The sequence below is a fragment of the Porites lutea genome, chromosome 8 (genome assembly GCF_958299795.1).
Source record: "Porites lutea chromosome 8, jaPorLute2.1, whole genome shotgun sequence".
Taxonomy (NCBI): Eukaryota; Metazoa; Cnidaria; class Anthozoa; order Scleractinia; family Poritidae; genus Porites; species Porites lutea.
Genome location: NC_133208.1, coordinates 5,172,413 through 5,189,794, shown reverse-complemented (window position 1 = coordinate 5,189,794; position 17,382 = coordinate 5,172,413). Strand labels below are relative to the sequence as shown.

Genomic DNA, 17,382 nt, shown 5'->3' with positions numbered 1-17,382 from the left:
ATTGTATGACAAGATCTCAAATGCACTTGATGCTAGGTCAATGAATAGGCCTAAAGTCGCCTTCTTATCTAAGGCCTTTGATATAGTAAATCGTGAAATTTTGCTGAACAAGTTAGAACGTTATGCAATAAGTAGTGTTGTTTTACAACGGTTTAAAAGTTATCTTTCTTGTCGAAAACAATTTTCTAATTCTGCAATCTAATGGTTATAACTTTTAATCATTAGGTGTTACTTGCGGAGTCCCTCAGGGTTCTATCTTTGGTCCCCTGTTCTAATGATCTAGAGTGCATGGAATGTGTCATAGGAGTTAAAGCTGATAGCACTTTTGCTGATGACACTAATATCTTCTATTCGCTTCCTATCTTATGGAAGTTGTAAATTCATAATTGAAAAAGATATTAACATGTCGGTTACAAATAAGCTATCTATTAATTTAAGCAATCTAATTTTATCATATTCAGACCAAGACAAAACAGGCAAACACTTGATCTAGCTTTTAATATTAGTAATTATTCGTGATTGATCGTGTTTAGGAAGCTACTTTTCTTGTTGTAGTTTTGGATGAACATTTAACATGGAAATCACATATACATAATTTTACAAGGAAAGAGTCTAAAGCCATATAATGTTTAACTGGACAAAGTGAAAACAGTTTTTCTTTACATTATTTCATTGCTTTTTTTAAAAATCTTGAATTGTCTTCTGTCTCGTTATACGGCAGCTACACCATACCACGTTAAGGTAAATTAAGCTTAAGTTAACAATCCCCTAGTGTCTATTCTTAGTTAAAATAAAGAAGGATAAAAGAAATAGATACACAATAACTGACGTTATTAACAAAAGGGTGTCATATATTAAGTACAGCAAACCTACTCAAAACTCTCACTACATATGAATATTCTAGTCGGTACTACAGTAGCGATACCAGCAACTTCCAGTACTCTTGAGGTAGTAGACATAATAGGAACCACAGTTCCTCCCTTTAATGTTGGTGGAGAGAGAACAACAGCTTGACCAGTGAAAACACGCTTTTCTAGTAACCTGATCATCTGCCACGCTAGGGTGCCCGCCTTTCAGCCAACCGGGAGCGTTTGTGTTACACTTATATAAAGGCGGACATGACGTCGGCATCCTTGTCCCTGCCGCACCTTCGAACCTGTACCATGCGGCGTCTATTGTTTTGTCACATTGTACTGAAACTTTTCCGTACGTGACTTTTCTGTCAGCATTGGTAATACGTCGATAATTTAAACATTCTAAGAAGGAGAGAGAAAGACAGGGAAAGTAATTAAGAATCATTCACAAATTGAATTAAGTACAGATAATGACTAGTGGTACCCTGGTCCCAGAGGTTTTTCTTGATTTTTCTTCGCGAAAGAGATCAAGAGGAAGCCGCGACAACGTGTCGCGAAAGCGACGAGCAGAGAGAGAAAAACCTCTGGTTACCTTGGCCTCGAATCTCACTTTCATGCAGACGACAGGGTCAGGATCTGACCCTCGGGCGTTGATTGGTTGATAGTTTTTCAAACACGCACAACAATTTGATTGGCTCGTTTAATTCTAACTACCGAGGGGACGCTGAGGATTTTCACACCTCATTTTGCCTCTCTCTACTAGGGAAGAAAATTGTTTGTATGCTGCACTCGCAATAACATTTGCACGGGACCAAGGCACGTAAAGGCACGCCATATTTCGAGATTTTGACATGGATGTTGTTCCTGAAAGAATATTCGAAGAAATTTTGACCTCGGTACTTAATGAGCGCTTTCCTGAGTCTCACTGAACAACAAAAGAAAGCTTTGTTCGCTGCGTTAAGTCGAAAGGATGTGTTCACCATTTTATCAACCGGACATGGAAAGTATATTTTCTGTTACAATACTGTCATTCCATTAAATAAACTAACTTGTTTAGGGCAGCAAAATAAAAAATCTCCGAATACGGAATGAAAGTTTCCTTGTAGGAAAAAAAACATACAACTTTGTACAAGTACGTAATCATTTTCGGTGCAGCTTGATTTTCCTGCGACGCCCAAAAAAGATCTAACCAACGTTATTTTTGGCATAGACCTATTCGGCTAGCTCAGTGTTGTACCCAATTCAAATCTCCCGGGGATAAGATTCTTTGTGTATTGCAGTTGCATTATAATGTGGCATTCACATTTAAATGATATGGAAATTCCTGGAACAAAACGTTTTATTCCCAAAGGGTTTGAATTGGGTACAACATTGAGTTAGCCGAATAGGTCTATTGGGTCAACAAAAAGCTCTGAAAGTACATTCCGAACCTTAAGGGTTTGTTGTGCTGCATGACTCTTCCTAGCGTCGTTGTTCCACAAAAAAGAAAATGGAGCCGCCAAACCAAAATGCGAGCCAGATTTCCAGAATACATATTAATATTATTATTTTGAGGGGAATGCCCGCGAATCGACGCGAACGGCGCGCCCCGCAGAAGTAAACAATGTAATAAGCGTGATTGATAGACTCTTGCAAACTTTACAACTTCCCGCTGGCACACTGCCGACAGAACAGATGACAATGTTTGTGAAAAATCCTTGTTATTATACCCAAAAAAGTTGATTTTAGATCGGCCACTTACTTTTACATAAATTCTGCAAATCCTGCAGCAGTCGTTTGGAACAATGTCGGTTTCTTTATAAAGTGGTCTTCTTATTCCTGGACTCTTGTCGCCCATCGTTAACACAAGCTTTAGCTTGACCCCGATTAACAAATCACTCTTTACCACCCAAGTGGAGATGGTTTGTTCATAACATAATTTCCCGAGGTCTACCCCCACTTAAAAAAATAGCGGCTGAAAGCACGTGTTTGCTAAGTTGCCATTGGTCACTCTTTTTATTAGCAATTTGACGCGTTTGACAGCTGTCGTCTGCATGAAAGTGAGATTCGAGGCCAAGGTAACCAGAGGTTTTTCTCTCTCTCCTCATCGGTTTCGCGACACGTTGTCGCTGCTTCGCGGCTTGCTCTTGATCTCTTTCGCGAAGAAAAATCAAGAAAAACCTCTGGGACCAGGGTAGACTAGTGGATGAACCCTCAAAGCATTTCACAGACACTGCATGATGCGAGCAACTGGTTCATTTACCAGAACCATTGAAAATTGTCATCCCTGTGGAAAGTGTTGTTTAGGGACTAATCGCAAACCAGGCAGGAGGCAGCTTGGCCTCGAGGTTATAGCGCGGGGTTGAGCTGAGCTGGACTTGTAATCCGGTGCCCCCGAGTTTAAGTACCACCCTGACCGCTAGCTGGATTCCTCCTTATGGGGTCAAATCTTCGACCATGGCACGTTTTGTAACACCGCAACAACATTTTGCGACAAAACTTTACTTTTATCTGCTTGACAATATTTAGCGATTATCGACATTAGGAGGGGCCAGAGGATACAAGAAATTTGGAAGAACGACTAATTTTGTAGAGAAGACTGGAGGCCAAATATTAGCGGTGAGCGTCAAGTATACCTCATAAAGGATACAGTAAAAGTGTCCGGATGAGCAAACAAAACTTAAGCATCGGATAGCAAGACGAGAAAGGTAGCGTGCGTTGTATCTTACAGTGCAGGGCGGGATTCCTCAGAGTTAACTATTAATGCTTGCTGAAAATTGCGCGGTGCCAAACATCAAACCCAATAATGTGGTATAATAGATGCCAATGGAGAAAGAGGCGGATTGGAAGGAATGGAATATTACTGCATAGGGTGGTTTGGAAACTGCTTTGAATGAAAAATATGGTGATGGAGCTGGCAGTATTGCATGAGAATGTACCATATACATTCATCTCGAATTATCGCAAAATCAACAAATGCTGTGTCAAGCGATTATTAAATTCGAATCGCTTTTGCGTATACAAATTCCACAGAATATATCTTTACAACTGGTAGCTAGGGCACAATTTAGCTCAGAACAACTAGTACTCAGTACCTTCTGGCAGACAGGTGTTGTCTTCCGTGTAGCTGTGGCTACAGACACAGTTATATGAACCAGGAATGTTTACACAGGTGGCGAAGTTTGGAAAGCAGTCACGTGATCCTTCCACGCACTCATCGACATCTTTAAAATTGAAACAAATAATGTTCATAAAGCTCGTTTGATTTAAATTCTAGCTTTCAACTATTACTATAACCCTGTTCACATTTTGTCCACGACAGGATCAGCTCAGTCGGTAGAGCGCTTGACTGCAAAGCGGGAGGACGAGGGTTCGATGCCCGGGACGGACGGACCAATACTCAGTGTCTTTAAAAAAATGACTAAGAATTGAAGGTGCTGCCTTAACGGCTTGACCTTCGCGAGGCTAGGATGACCACGTAAAATGGCGGTCCCGTCTCCAGTTGGAGACGTTAATACAGTGTCCCTAATTAGTACTTTCGTACTAAATACATTGAACAGACACTCAAATAAAGTGTATTTTCTTTTTCTTTTTTCTTTTCTTTTGTTTAGTGATTTTGAGCTATTTAGTCCTACCTCCATGTGCGAGCTTCTCTCGTAAGCCGGACCAACTCCGGCATTATCAACAAGCTATCCAAAACACCCAAATTTTCTCATTTAAAGACCTATAACTAGAACCGCTCGTAAACGACAAGCTCTCATAAGCAACAGCGACCACTTTTTTGGCCTTACGGTTTTATTCCATCGTTGTTAACCCCAAGTAGGCGACCATCTGACGAGTGGCGTTGTCTTTTTGTTCACTGTATGTACTACGCCGCTCCAAGAATACGAAGAACTTTCGGTGACAACGTGAAACTGCACTTATACGTAACTTAGAAATTTCATGCAATAAATTCTCTACCAAACAGTAGATATATTGGGAAGAGACCCCCTGTGGGGCAACAACCTCTCTCATTTGGGAATGAATTGTGGGTAATTTTGGACTGTACTCCTGTAAACTACATACAGCGGTCAGGGAGGTTCTGACCATGCCGTGGAGTTGTGTGGTCTGACGAATATTAGTCTCTATACCTTCAACTGATTATCACACTAATAGCACAAAATCTCAGTATGAAATTCGTTATTCCGGTCACAATGCAATGTTTTTGTTTTCCTACTATACCTTGGCAGGTTTTGCCATCACCAGAGAATCCGGTCTTACAGGTACAGAAATAGGATCCTTGAGTATTGGTGCAATTAGCATTGACGTCACAAACGGGATGAGAGGTGGTGCATTCATCGATATCTGAATAAGTAAAATTATTGAATGAATAGACACCGATGACCTTACGTGAGGAAATCTGGATGCCGAAATCCTGGAATTTTTTTTTTGGCTTGTTGGATTCCGGAATCCGTGAAAACTTTGCTTGTGGATCCGGAATCCTGGGCATTGGAATCCAAAATACAGCTCAGGGAATCCGGAATCCCACAAGAAGAAATCAGCTTACCGTTCGTTACTGTAAAAAGGAAAGAGAAATGAGTAATCCTGAATTCAGCTTTCACTATTAACAAAGGCTGAAATACAGTACCTGGAATCCCGAATCCACTGCGTGGAGTTCAGAATCCAACAAGAATGCATACTAAACCCTTCCAATATTTTAAGAAACAAACCATTTGATTGTAATTGCAATTGAATCATATAAATTCCTTTGGCGCACAGTAAATTACGAGCCGTACAAATCAGGTGACAACCAAGACTGACATTCGATGGATAGGGCCAAAATTTTAGTGCTCATTATGCTCTACTGAGTATAACTTAAGTCACCTTCAGTTTCCATGTCGCAATAAGCCAGAATAGAAGTCCCAGTTTTTATAGTAGAGAACCAATATTTTCCACTGGTTGCTTGACCCTCACTCGACTTGATTTCATGACACGTTTCTGCAGGCAATTCGGCAATGGTTCCTAAACGAACTGAAAAAAAAAAAAAAAAAAAACAGAGAGGATGTTTTGCTGTAATTGCATGCAGACAGTTAGTCTTTCTATTATTCATGGTTAGATCTTAAATGGTAAAATGTTCACACGGTCATGTCATGTAACCCTGAATGTGCAAGGTTTCCTGTCCATCTTTTTATCACGTTTGCAACATTAGAGACCTTTAGGTTCTGGGACGATGAGATCTTCTTTATACTTAAGAAGTGCGCATGCGTAACCATGCAGCACCATTTTGGAGGAAAAACATTATAGCCTTCGTAATTCTATTACGGGTTACCAAATGTTAAGAGTTTTATCATCTTGCGATAGGGAAGGGCTAATTGACAGGCCTTCAAAAGAAATAAGTACTACCTTTTCTGGTGAAAAAAAAAAATTAACAATGAAGCTTTACAGAGTGTCCAGTTTTTGTGAATACGCCAAGTCGTAGTCGTTCTCGTTGACCTCGAATCTACACGTCTCCATTGCTGCATGCAATACAAATTAAAAAGCGATCGATTTTGAGCGTTTTACCACCTAAGAATAAATTAAACCTCTATTGTAACAAATTAAATCAGGTTGTTGCAGGTTACAAAAAGTTGTGCTACTCTCTACTACTTACCACGATTCCTATCTCGTTTGAAGTAAAACCTGTTTGCGTTTGGAATGAAATCCTCGGGTCTTGCTTCCTTTGTTCTGTTGCTGAACTCGCAAGTGAGGAGAGAGATTACCCAGTTTAAGCTTTGGCATCGATCATCCTTGTAACAGGCAAATATGCATACGTGTGGAAGATCTGCCAGCATTGTCTTATAGATGTGTCCCTGCAACATCCAGCCGAAGATAGATTCCTTGGACAGTCCACCAGTACATTGCTGATCGTGATCAGTCACCACTCCATAGAGCACTTTACCCAACGCAAAGATAACTGCTATGCGAAAGAGCTGTTTCTTTTCCATTCTCTTAAAAATACATTACCTAACGAGTAGGCAAAGACAAGATACTTTAATATATTAAGAGGTTTGATTTCTGGATTGCGAAATAAAACTATTACTTAAGTAACAACATAAGTTTGATTACGTATGCGCACGTCTAATTTTTTTTTTTTTTTTCGACCAAACGAGATGACTGAATTAAAACCTGCTAACTAGGCTGAAAAAGCTTTCAACGGCTTTCAACATAGAGGCAAGCGCTCTTACCAAATATATTCAGCCTTGTCGGTTGATACAACGTTTGCCAATTTTCAAGGTTGCTGTTTTGCTGTTTTCGGTTGCTACGAGTTACGAAGAAAATAGCGCATAAGGCGCTATAATTTAACATCAAGGGCCCGGATGAACAGAAAAAATAACAATTGAAAACTCTGTTTGAATTCCACTTCTTTACGCAATACATCTTCATGTATTATGCAAGTAAGCGTCACTAATTTATATATTTATTGAACGTAACTTATGAGATGTAACTATTTTAAGTTCATCTCTAACGATAGTGTTGGCCGCTAATAAAAACTTTAATGAACAATTGCCTAGAAACACTTTATCTTAATGGGAAACCCTTGACGAGAAACTTCAAATTGACTTGATTCTATTTTATCTCCTTACATATTTATGCACTCCATCGCCAACAATGTGCGACATTCACTAGCAACCCACACGTTACAATATTCAGATCCCTCTAAATTTGTCATTAAAATTAACTTGATATCCTTTGTAGACTGAAACTGATTCATTTTTTCAATAATTTTTTTTTATTTTTATCCTAAAACTAACTTCATCTGAAAGCTAGTTTTTACTTTTACATGTATTGGCTTTTACAGGTGCACATCATTTGAAACTGAGAAAATAAGCATGAAAAAACTCTTAGAGGGCCATTTCAGATTTAAACGGAGTATTTGGCCCGTGTTTAACAAAACCGAGTTCTAAGCCATTTTCAGTTTCCCAGCGCTTTTAGCCAATCGCCTCTTATCGTTAACAATTTCAATCAAGCATATAGCGTACACTGCAATGGGTTTTCTGAAATTAACCCACTAAGAAAGATATCTGGAGGTCCAAGGATTTCTTTAACTGCGGCTAAAGTTAGACTTCGTCTAAATAACCGACCCGCTTAGAATTCGGTCCTAATAAAACAATATCAAAAGTGGGCGAAGATCACTTACTGGGCCGGTTTTTCGAAGAAAAGAGTCATCGCGTGCGGGTATAAATTAAATTTCCTAGAGTAACCACAATTGTTTTTATATAACCATTCACATATAGTAAAATAATGATATCTGAAATAGCGAAAGTCATGCGAAAGTAGCTTCTGTACATTAACGAAACTTAAGGCTTCCTTGGAAAAGTAAATCGCTTCATACATTATAGAAGTCCCTCACAAGCTTGTACTGGTGCTTCAATTATGTATTTATAGTATAATTATATTCATTTTTTCTAATATGCTGACTTAGTTACTTTTTTGTTTCTATCGAACAATAACTAGATTGAAAATCGAAAGTGGACGCCCACAATATCTTGTGAAATTTAGATTTTCCTAGAGATTTCATGCACGGTTCCTGGTGGACATGATGTCCCTACATTTTCAGATCTTTTCATTGCCGAAAAAGAGGCTTTGAAATTAAAATTAAATTTCAAAGCAGCGAAACTAGTCGATCTAAACATCGATCTAAAGAAAAATGAGGGTGAGATTATGCACATCAATTCTTTTGTCTAACGTAATTTTCAGGCTAAAAAAATCCATTCTCAATTCGAGTAATTAGTTTCAATGTGTGCCCTGGCATAGTTTTTCTCTGGCAAGTGAATAATTGCCCAGTTGGCTTTCTTGATACATTATTAAAAGCTGAAGTATTGCCAAAAAAATTTTGAATTTTCAGAATTTTTTGGGCTTGTCCCATCTTTGGAGAGTCCCACGCCATCCGTCGCTTCAAAATCTGTCATTTTTTCCGTAACGCGAGGCGTTGATAGTGACCCGTTTCTTTCGAGTTTTGGATTGTCTACATTTAGATGAAGAAACCTTCTTTATAGACGCCTGTCATGAGTTCTAATACATATTGCTAACATAATCTATCAACTCACTATGACTCTACTATGGTTCATAAATGGCCAAGGTGATATAATCCTTATAGACTTGTACAGATAAAACCCTACAGACTTGTGTAAGCTATTCAGTGACACAAACTACTATCGATCACAATCGTGTGCTATAAATTCTGTATACTGTAACACTATGTACGTTTGAAAACTTCTAATTTAAATGAGCTATCAATTTCCACTGAACGGTCTTAGCTGGTCTTAGCTTGTTCACTTCTGGAAACTCTCCAATTCTTGCTAAGACTTCACTGCTATATATAGTCCTTGGGTTTCAATTCTCCTCTAAGCATTTCCTAATAAGGGGCTAGCAAAAATCACAATTAGCAACATTTCAGTTAACGAGCATGTGGCATACCTGCAATAAAGTTGAATTTTTGGAAGTTAAATTGGATAGGTATTATATAAACAGATAGATGGCAGTAATAATATCACTTCCGTTGTCCAGTTGCGAGGCAGCATCAATGATTTTTCTCATTGGTCTAACATCTTAACCCATGTAACGGAAATGTGAGACAGTCTTGAAACCTAAACTCCGTGCCGTGGATTCTGGTTTCCAGGTACTGGGGCCCGTTTCTCGAAAGTCCCGGTAACTTAACGGGCCCGGAATCATATTTTTAAATCAAAATCTCAAGAAAAGTAGGGTGTGTTCTGACTTCTAATGAAGTCCATTTTGTTTCGTTAGCTAATAACTCTACTGTATAATTTTCAAAACTTTTAATACTCCCTTCTAAAATGGAAAACAAAACAGCTTAACGGGCCCGGTAATTACCGGGAGCTTCGAGAAACGGGCCCCTGGATTCCAGTTAGTGGAACTTGGATTCTGGATTCCAATAGTTAGTGGGATTCAGTATTCCTTAAACTGTATTTCCGATTCCAAAGCCCAGAATTCTAGACTTCACAAACAAAAGTTTTCCCGAATTCCGAAAACTTGATTCCCTTGTAATACATTGGGAGAAAAATCAGATTTTGTTCCCCTTAATTAGCTCAAACAGATGTGTCCGAATTATATCGCAGTTGACGCGTCTGAGATTCCATCTGAAGGGCTTTGTGCGTGAACGGGAAGTGCACACTGCATTGCGTAAAACCAAGATCAGAAAAAGACCTGACCCCGACTGTATCCCGGGCGTTTCTCGCCCTGTGTTGCGGAAACCATTGGGATCAATTTAGGTTTCTAAGAAACTACCCACCTATCCCTCCCCTAAGCCAACATTTTGCCCTAAGTGAGAAATAAGTGTTAATGTTAGCTTAGAGGAGGGGTAGGTGGTTCGTTTTTGTGTTGTGGTGTGAATTTTGTCATGGTCTTTTCAATCTTATGTATTACGTCGTTTGGTGATTGCACCATCAGCATTACCAAGAAGCCACAGGGATCCCAGCATCCTATTAAAAGAGTTAATTTGTATTTGATATGGTTCCTACTGTCGCCCACATCTATTAGTTTTCTACGCGATGTTGTTGTTTCGGTCTCCTCATTTTAAAAGAGCTGTTGTGTGCCCACCCTCAACAGAAATCCCTCAAGATGATCGAAAACTATCATATCAGACCTATTTCTCTTCGGTGATCAGGTTGCGGAGATCATGGAGGGAAATACACTACTGAGGACTATAATGATTTATCCCGCACATCATAAATATTTTTCATCTCGATCGCAATCAATTTGCGGTCGCGGAAAATTCTACTGAGCAAGCAATTGTCCATCTGTAACATCTTGCCTTGGATACCCTCCCAAAGGTAGTGTAAGACTTCTTCTTTGCGTATTCTCGATCCTAAGGGCCGTCAACTCGATAGGCCAGTATCCTTTAATGTAAAAAAAAAAATTATCAAAATTTGACATCCACCCCACTCCACTCCACCCCCTTGTAAGTCCGAGGGTTAAAGAAATACCGTACTCCCTGTAACACAGCTCTTCAATAAAAGCAGAAAACTGTACCGCAAAAGTATTGTTGGTAATTAACAGCCAATCGGTTTAAAGATTTCAAAACTGGTGTCATGTCGAAGGAACGTTTCATCGGGAGACTAACTGATTTGCTTGAACAAAAACAACACCTGTTCATTAATTGACTTCTTTATTAGACATATAATTCAATATTCACAGACTTAACTTACAACTTTTGTTAATCAAAGTTGCTACACCTCGTTTTATAGTGACTTGAAAACTCCCTCAGCTTAGGGCGAGATAAAGATAACGCAAGTTTTCTGTGACTAGCCAAGGCAAACTCATTTGCGTTTAATAGTATCTTCGCGTTGTTCACTTTGCTTTGCTAAAATTATCTTTTTACAAAAAGCTTGGGTTGGCTAGTCACTATAAAACAAGGGAGCAATATAGACATTACAAGCTCAGAATACTTGTGCATCTAAGGTAACTTAACATCAATGAGCTGCTAAAAGGTGTCCGTAAAGCGTGGTTTGACTGTATTCTTCAAACAGCAGGTGTCATCCCCCAAGTGGTATTTTTGCTATTATTGCTATGTTTTTAGGCAATATTTTAGCCGTTTCGTCTACGCAAAGCAAGTGAAATCTTCCAAAGCTCTCTAGCTGCTGTCCCTTTTTTCCCTAGATTATCAATACAATAGACCAATTTCGATACATTATAAATTAAAATTCATACTTGGCACTGTACCCGATGCATGGGGAAAGAAAACAATAGAAATATATTATTCGTCCATGAACCTCAAAGTAATTACTTTTGTTTTATTCCGCTACGGTCTATTGGTATCAATTGTGTCTTGATATCGGCAGGAGTCCTTCAGATTTGGTCATCGTCAGCTGGTTGTAAGGAATTAATTATAACTGAGGATTATACTTTTCAGAAACAGAGCAATAACTGAATGAATAATAAAATGATTAATCAGCACCCTTGATAACGGGCACCTCAACGATATGTACTTGCCCGTCATCATCTTCATTATCTCCAGTGACACCAGAACAGCTCGAGCCACTACAATAAGAGCCCCCTCCCCCGCCTGCTTGGTTTGAGTGTGTGCCGCTACCTCCCCCAGAGTATCCACCACCTCCTCCTGAGGCACCATTATCTTCCGATCCCCCTCCACCACCGCCAAACCCTCCTACGGCCCCAGGGAAAGGCCCTCCGTTGTAGCCACTATTCATTCTTCCAGCACGTCCACCTACCCAGCCCTGAGCACGCGATCCACCTCTTTCACCGTGTGAGGACGAGGTTCTGTTACAACCTTGGCCTAACCATCCCGCACCCACTCCTCCATGGTAACTAGCCCTTGCATTGTTACATTGACCAGGGTTTCCTCCAGATCCTCCGCTACGAACCTGACTTGAAGACCTTCCAACGCTACTGGTGCCGTTAGTTCCTGACTGTCCATCCGTCCCGTTATATCCGCTAGATGCACCCCCTCCCCCTCCAGCAGCTAACAAAAGCACGTTACTTGTTGTATAAACAAAGCTCCCTCCCCCTCCTCCAGTTCCAGCATTGTCCTCTACGGACAATCCCAGCTCAGCTGCTGTCAAGTTAGTAGACTGTCCTTCTCGCACTTCCACTGAATCTCCTCCTCTTTGTCCCACCACAATGTTCAGCACAGTTCCTTTATTCAGGTTAAACGTGCCCTCCTTAAACGCGCCTCTGCCACCACGGTAAATTCCTGGAAAAAGTCCATAGGTCGGCGAGTGGGTTCCTCCTCGAGCACCCCAAGCACTGATGCGATAGCGAGTTGTGGTTGGAACTGTGAACGTTTGTACGCTGCCAAAACGTCCCTTTCCTCCGTTTGTTGTAAATAACCAACCTTAAAATGAAACAAGAAATACGTCTATCGCAGAACCTCCCGAGGCTCGGGGAAAGAAGGCCCTTAAAATGTTAAGGATGGAAGGGCGGGAGAGAAATAGAGTAAATTGTGTAACTGGTTAGGGCGAATTTCACAACTGGCTCTAATACTGGAAGCTGAGATATACTCAATCTCCTTTTGGTTGGAGTCAATTCATACCCAGTGCACGCCCTAGCTTTAAAACGAGATTGGATTAAGTGGGGTTGTTATTATTAAGAAAGGTTAGCCAAAGTTGCGTAGGTCCCGTTTTCATCCCATTCGACCCTCCTTCAGGTGTAGTTTTTGTTAAGTGGAAATGGGTGTAATAGTGGATAACTACAGGCTAAGGACTCTCCTAATAATTGGCCGCAGGAAACAATGAAATGTCATTCTTTCAATTGTTTTAGTATTGTTTGGCCTCAGTGCTAGGCACCACTAGTGACTTCTCTTTCAAGCAGCTTCTACGTGCCATAATCGCTGCATCGAAAAAATTGACTGTAAACTTCCAGTAAGCATTGTCTCCCTAATCTCCTTTCGTTGCGAATCCTATTGTCGGTATTTTCTAGAAGCCTCTGCAGTCGGTGTTCCTTCTCTTTATCGGGTTCTTTCTCATTGCAATTGCGGTATTTTGTCGCTGTCTCGAAGTACAGCTGTCTGCACATGTCTGTTGTCGCTGTAGCCTCTCTTCTGTCTCTTGCTGATGGCTTCTTGTTCGCTGGACAAAGCGATATGCTCTCGACTCAGCTGGTTTTTACTTTAATTGAATTTTTTTCGCTCAATTTAGCATTATTTTATGAAATTTAAAATTTATTGTAACTGTTAATGTAATCCTCGTTTTTAGCTACTAATTTTATAATTTGCGAAAAATAAACAAAAATCGCAATCCACCACCCCCCCCCCCCCCCCCCTCCCCCGCCCCCAAATTTTACTGAGAAAGATAATAAAAATTTTTCCTTACGACTGCAGGTTTTTCCGTCACCAGAAAATCCAGCCTTGCAAGTGCAGAGATAAGATCCGCGAGTATTAGTGCAATCAGCATTGAGGTCACAGACAGGGGGAGAAGAAGTGCACTCGTCAAGATCTGAAAAAGCAAAGGCGTCACTTAAGATTCGGAAAAACGGGCAACAAAAAACGTGCAACCTGTTTTGCAACTTTGCTGCAAAACGAGTTGAATAGCGATGTTGCGCGTTTTACCACCCACATCAAACCTGTCTTGCAACAAATCAGGTTGTTAACAGGTTTGAGCAGAGGTGGTAAAACGCGCAACATCGTTATTCAACTCGTTTTACAGCAATGTTGCAAAACAAGTTGCACGTTTTTTGTTGCTCGTTTTTTCCGTACCTTTAGGCGTATTAAAGGCAATAAAAGAGACTTTAACAAACTCCCAACCTCAATCGATTTCAGTTTTGCAGCACAGTGAAGGCTATACGACTTTATGGATCCATCAAACCGTAAAACGTCTGGAAGTGCATAGCTTCAAAGGATTTAGGACAGTTCCTGCTTTCCTTGAGTACTTGCAAGAGTCAGGAGCATGGCTCCTGATAGAGTAAGCTTCCTACGCCCAGATCGCCTTTTACTTCATGTCACTGGTACTTTATAGCGGAACACCATGAGTAAGAAAATTTGGTTATCTGTGCATCCAAGAAATTTTGGTTGTCACGTGACCGTACGTTCGTTTACCCGCCCGTTCATCCGCACCACAGGGTAACCAATGTGTAATGACATTGTATTTAGCTTGTGTGGGAGCCTGCAAGCTGTGATCAAGCTTGATGATAAACGTCTATGTTATGGTCAATTGGCAGCTGTCAGTAAGGGGCATCCACTGCCCAGTATCAAATGACGGTACACGGGGTCAGGTTTCGACTTATCGAGACCACATGTTATTTAAGGTTTTCCGCTGACCAGTTATTAACTTTTTGTTGATCGCAGGCTCGAGGTTAGTTTTTACAGCAGCCCCTTTCGTCAAACGTCTTATGGTCTTCCTTTCATGTTAACCCTCGGACCTACACGCAAAGTCATACTCCCACCATGGTACAAGGGGGGATTGATTTGATATGTTGCAATATTTCGAAATGATTTTGCCTTCAGTGGAAAGCCTTTCATCTTCTCTACAAGATGAGGTATATTTTATGGGTGGTGGCGCTTCCGGAAAACTGTGACGTCACCAAACATGGTCGCCGTCTTGAATTTTATTAAGAATTAGAGATAAGGTAAAAGCAGTGAAAGGTAATAATGTTTTACGCTTAACATGTAAAATAATACAAAAATAATTACTTTGCATCATTTCATCCACAAGTTTTACTTTCGTTGTTGAAAACAATTGAAAAAACATGCATTTTCACTCAAAAATGGCTTGACCACCTGCTACTTATGACGTCATATCTTGTAACCATAGTAATTGATCATCATTAAACTTGTCTCAAAGTGTGTGCGAAGGATAAACGAACAGCTACAGAAAACTTCAGGTGTCGATGTTTTATCGTCTAGGAAAAAAATTACAAAAACCTTATGGGGGGTGGCAACGTATAGTATGGTATAGTATAGATCTTTGGCAATAGTTCCAAGTTCACTGTTTGAAGCAAGTAACTGTGACGGAGCTTCGCCTTTAGCTCTGGCTAAATCTTTATATTAACTGAACTCACCTTCAGTTTCCATATTGCAGTAAGCGAGAACTGTTGTCCCAGGTTTTAAGGTGGAAAACCAATATTTGTCGCTGGTTGCTTTACCTTCACTCATCTTTATTTCATGACACGTCTCTGCAGGCAGTTCAGGAATGGAACCTAAAGGAACTGGGGAAAACAGCCAGACATACAGTTATTAATAACTATTTTTTTGCTATGGAATTCGTGCAGCACAATTTCAAAATATTCTTATTACCTCGGTTCTTATCTCGTTTGAAGTAAAATCTGTCTGCATTTGGAATGAAATCCTCTTGTCTTGCTTCCTTTGTTTTGTTGTTGAACTCGCAAGTGAGGAGAGAGATCACCCAGTTGAGACTTTGGCATCGATCGTCTTTGTAACAGGCAAATACGCAAGTGTGTGGAAGATCTGCCTGCATTGTCTTATAGATGTGTCCGCGCAACATCCAGCCCAAGATGGATGTCTCGGATCTCCCGGCCGGGCATTGCTGAGCCTCTGCTCTGTAAAGGATCGTACCCACAACAAGGAGGAATGATATACGGAAGAATCGCCTCAGCGCCATACCTTTTTAAAAGACATTGATAAAGTTCATCTAAAAATAAGTGGATTTACACTATTTTATTGCAGAAACAACAAGAAACTTGCTGCTAAAATATTGCTGAGTAAAGATCGCAGTTCCTTAGTAGCCAACCTTATGCGGAAAGAACATCACTTTAACCTAACAACGTCACTGGAACATTGGTTTATCCGGTATTAGAATGAAATTAAACAACGCCAATTACCAATAAAAAAAGTTGTAAAGAAATTAAATAACATGGACCTTCTCTTACCAATGTATTTACTAGCTTGTGTGTGATACGACGTTTTCTACAAATATCCGTAGCCTGCCAGATAGTGGCGAATGGACGTTGTGCTGACTTAGCATAGACAAAGAAGAATATCATGTGAATGTCTGGTTAGCTACTTAAATGGGTTTTAACTAAAAGACCATTTATGATAAAATCGTCCTTTCTCATGCAAATTAAAGTTGTATCTAAAAATATGCCGCCAACTGTGAAATTAAGTTAATTTCAAGAAGCTGCGTCGGCGTGTAAAGATATCAAGTGACTAAAGACATAAAGCGATTCCCATTCTTTTTTTTTTTTTGGTAAAAGTGTGCTAAGAAAATATGAAATAATAACAAGATAATCTTGATATCCGGCTTGTTGATATCAACCTAGGGCAAGTTACGTCTTGAAAACTTAACTTTTCCCAACCATAAGAATAACCTTAACTGAAAGGTAATGGATAGTTTACTTGATTTGCGTCATTTTTCCTCAGTCTCCTGTCAGTCCGAATTATTTTCAAACGTCCAGATGAGATAGTGAGAAATAGGTTTTATAACAGAGTAGTTATTCAGTTAATTATCGACGAAAATACTGGAAAATAGCCTTGGTGTACTACGTTTTGTCTCACTACGTCAAAGCACTGAATTATATTCAAGTTTTATTGACAAAGTAATAATCTTTAATTAAACCATGCAGTTTCAGGCGTTTTCGTCAAGCAGAAAATCCTGTTGACTCACACTGTTTCCTGTCTGGCTTTTTCACTTTGTACCTCTTAGCCTCTCTACATTGAAATCTTTAACACTGAACGCTTAAAATGTATAATTGCGTCTACGCGTTTTTCTACAGTTCTCTTTATTAGCTTGCTAAAGATTTCAGACTACTTTCCTTTGATAGCAATAAATTATTAACTAAATTATTTTTTGGCCAGCTTAAATCGTCTAAGAAAGAGTCTGTACTCGGACAGCCTGCTCGGAGGCGGCAGAAACTTCAATTGAATTCCATACGAAAATACTTTCGTTATGAGCTTGGCAAACTTTCATATACAACCTGTCCTTCATTAAGGAACTGTGAAACGAAAGTTGGATTATTGTATGATGAAGCTAAAACTTTCCGGTTACTGCAATTTTTTCCTGAGACACTTCGATTTTCTGAAATTGCATAGTATTAAATGTATCTATACTGGGTGCCCATTATATTTTCTAGTTTCTTAAGACGAAAAAAAGTTTCATAATCA

At 39.8% G+C, this 17,382-nt stretch overlaps 2 protein-coding genes across 2 annotated transcripts in view; both read right to left on the bottom strand.

Annotated features, from left to right (window-relative positions):
- Nucleotides 1–900: 900 nt before the first annotated feature.
- On the bottom strand, nt 901–6,796 carry LOC140945124 (uromodulin-like). Its single transcript, XM_073394185.1, has 5 exons — nt 6,463–6,796; nt 5,697–5,843; nt 5,055–5,177; nt 3,929–4,057; nt 901–1,256 (listed from the first exon to the last, which is right to left on the bottom strand). Exons 1-5 carry the CDS (start codon nt 6,794–6,796, stop codon nt 901–903), a joined length of 1,089 nt encoding a protein of 362 aa, XP_073250286.1.
- A 4,503-nt stretch (nt 6,797–11,299) lies between these two features.
- Nucleotides 11,300–17,382, bottom strand: part of LOC140945123 (uncharacterized) — a 129,692-nt gene continuing 123,609 nt past the window's right edge. The window contains exon 7 of the mRNA XM_073394184.1: nt 11,300–12,663. Within this exon, the coding sequence (XP_073250285.1) occupies nt 11,756–12,663 (908 nt within the window). The 3' untranslated portion in view covers nt 11,300–11,755. The remainder of the gene's footprint in view (nt 12,664–17,382) is intronic.

Coding starts and splice junctions, on each gene's coding strand:
- LOC140945124 (XM_073394185.1), bottom strand. CDS start 6,796: ATGGAAAAGAAACAGCTCTTTCGCATAGCAGTTATCTTTGCGTTGGGT. Junction 4,058..5,054: donor TGATGGCAAAACCTGCCAAG/GTATAGTAGGAA, acceptor TCAATTTTAAAG/ATGTCGATGAGTGCGTGGAA. Junction 1,257..3,928: donor CAACACCTGTCTGCCAGAAG/GTACTGAGTACT, acceptor TCTCCTTCTTAG/AATGTTTAAATTATCGACGT.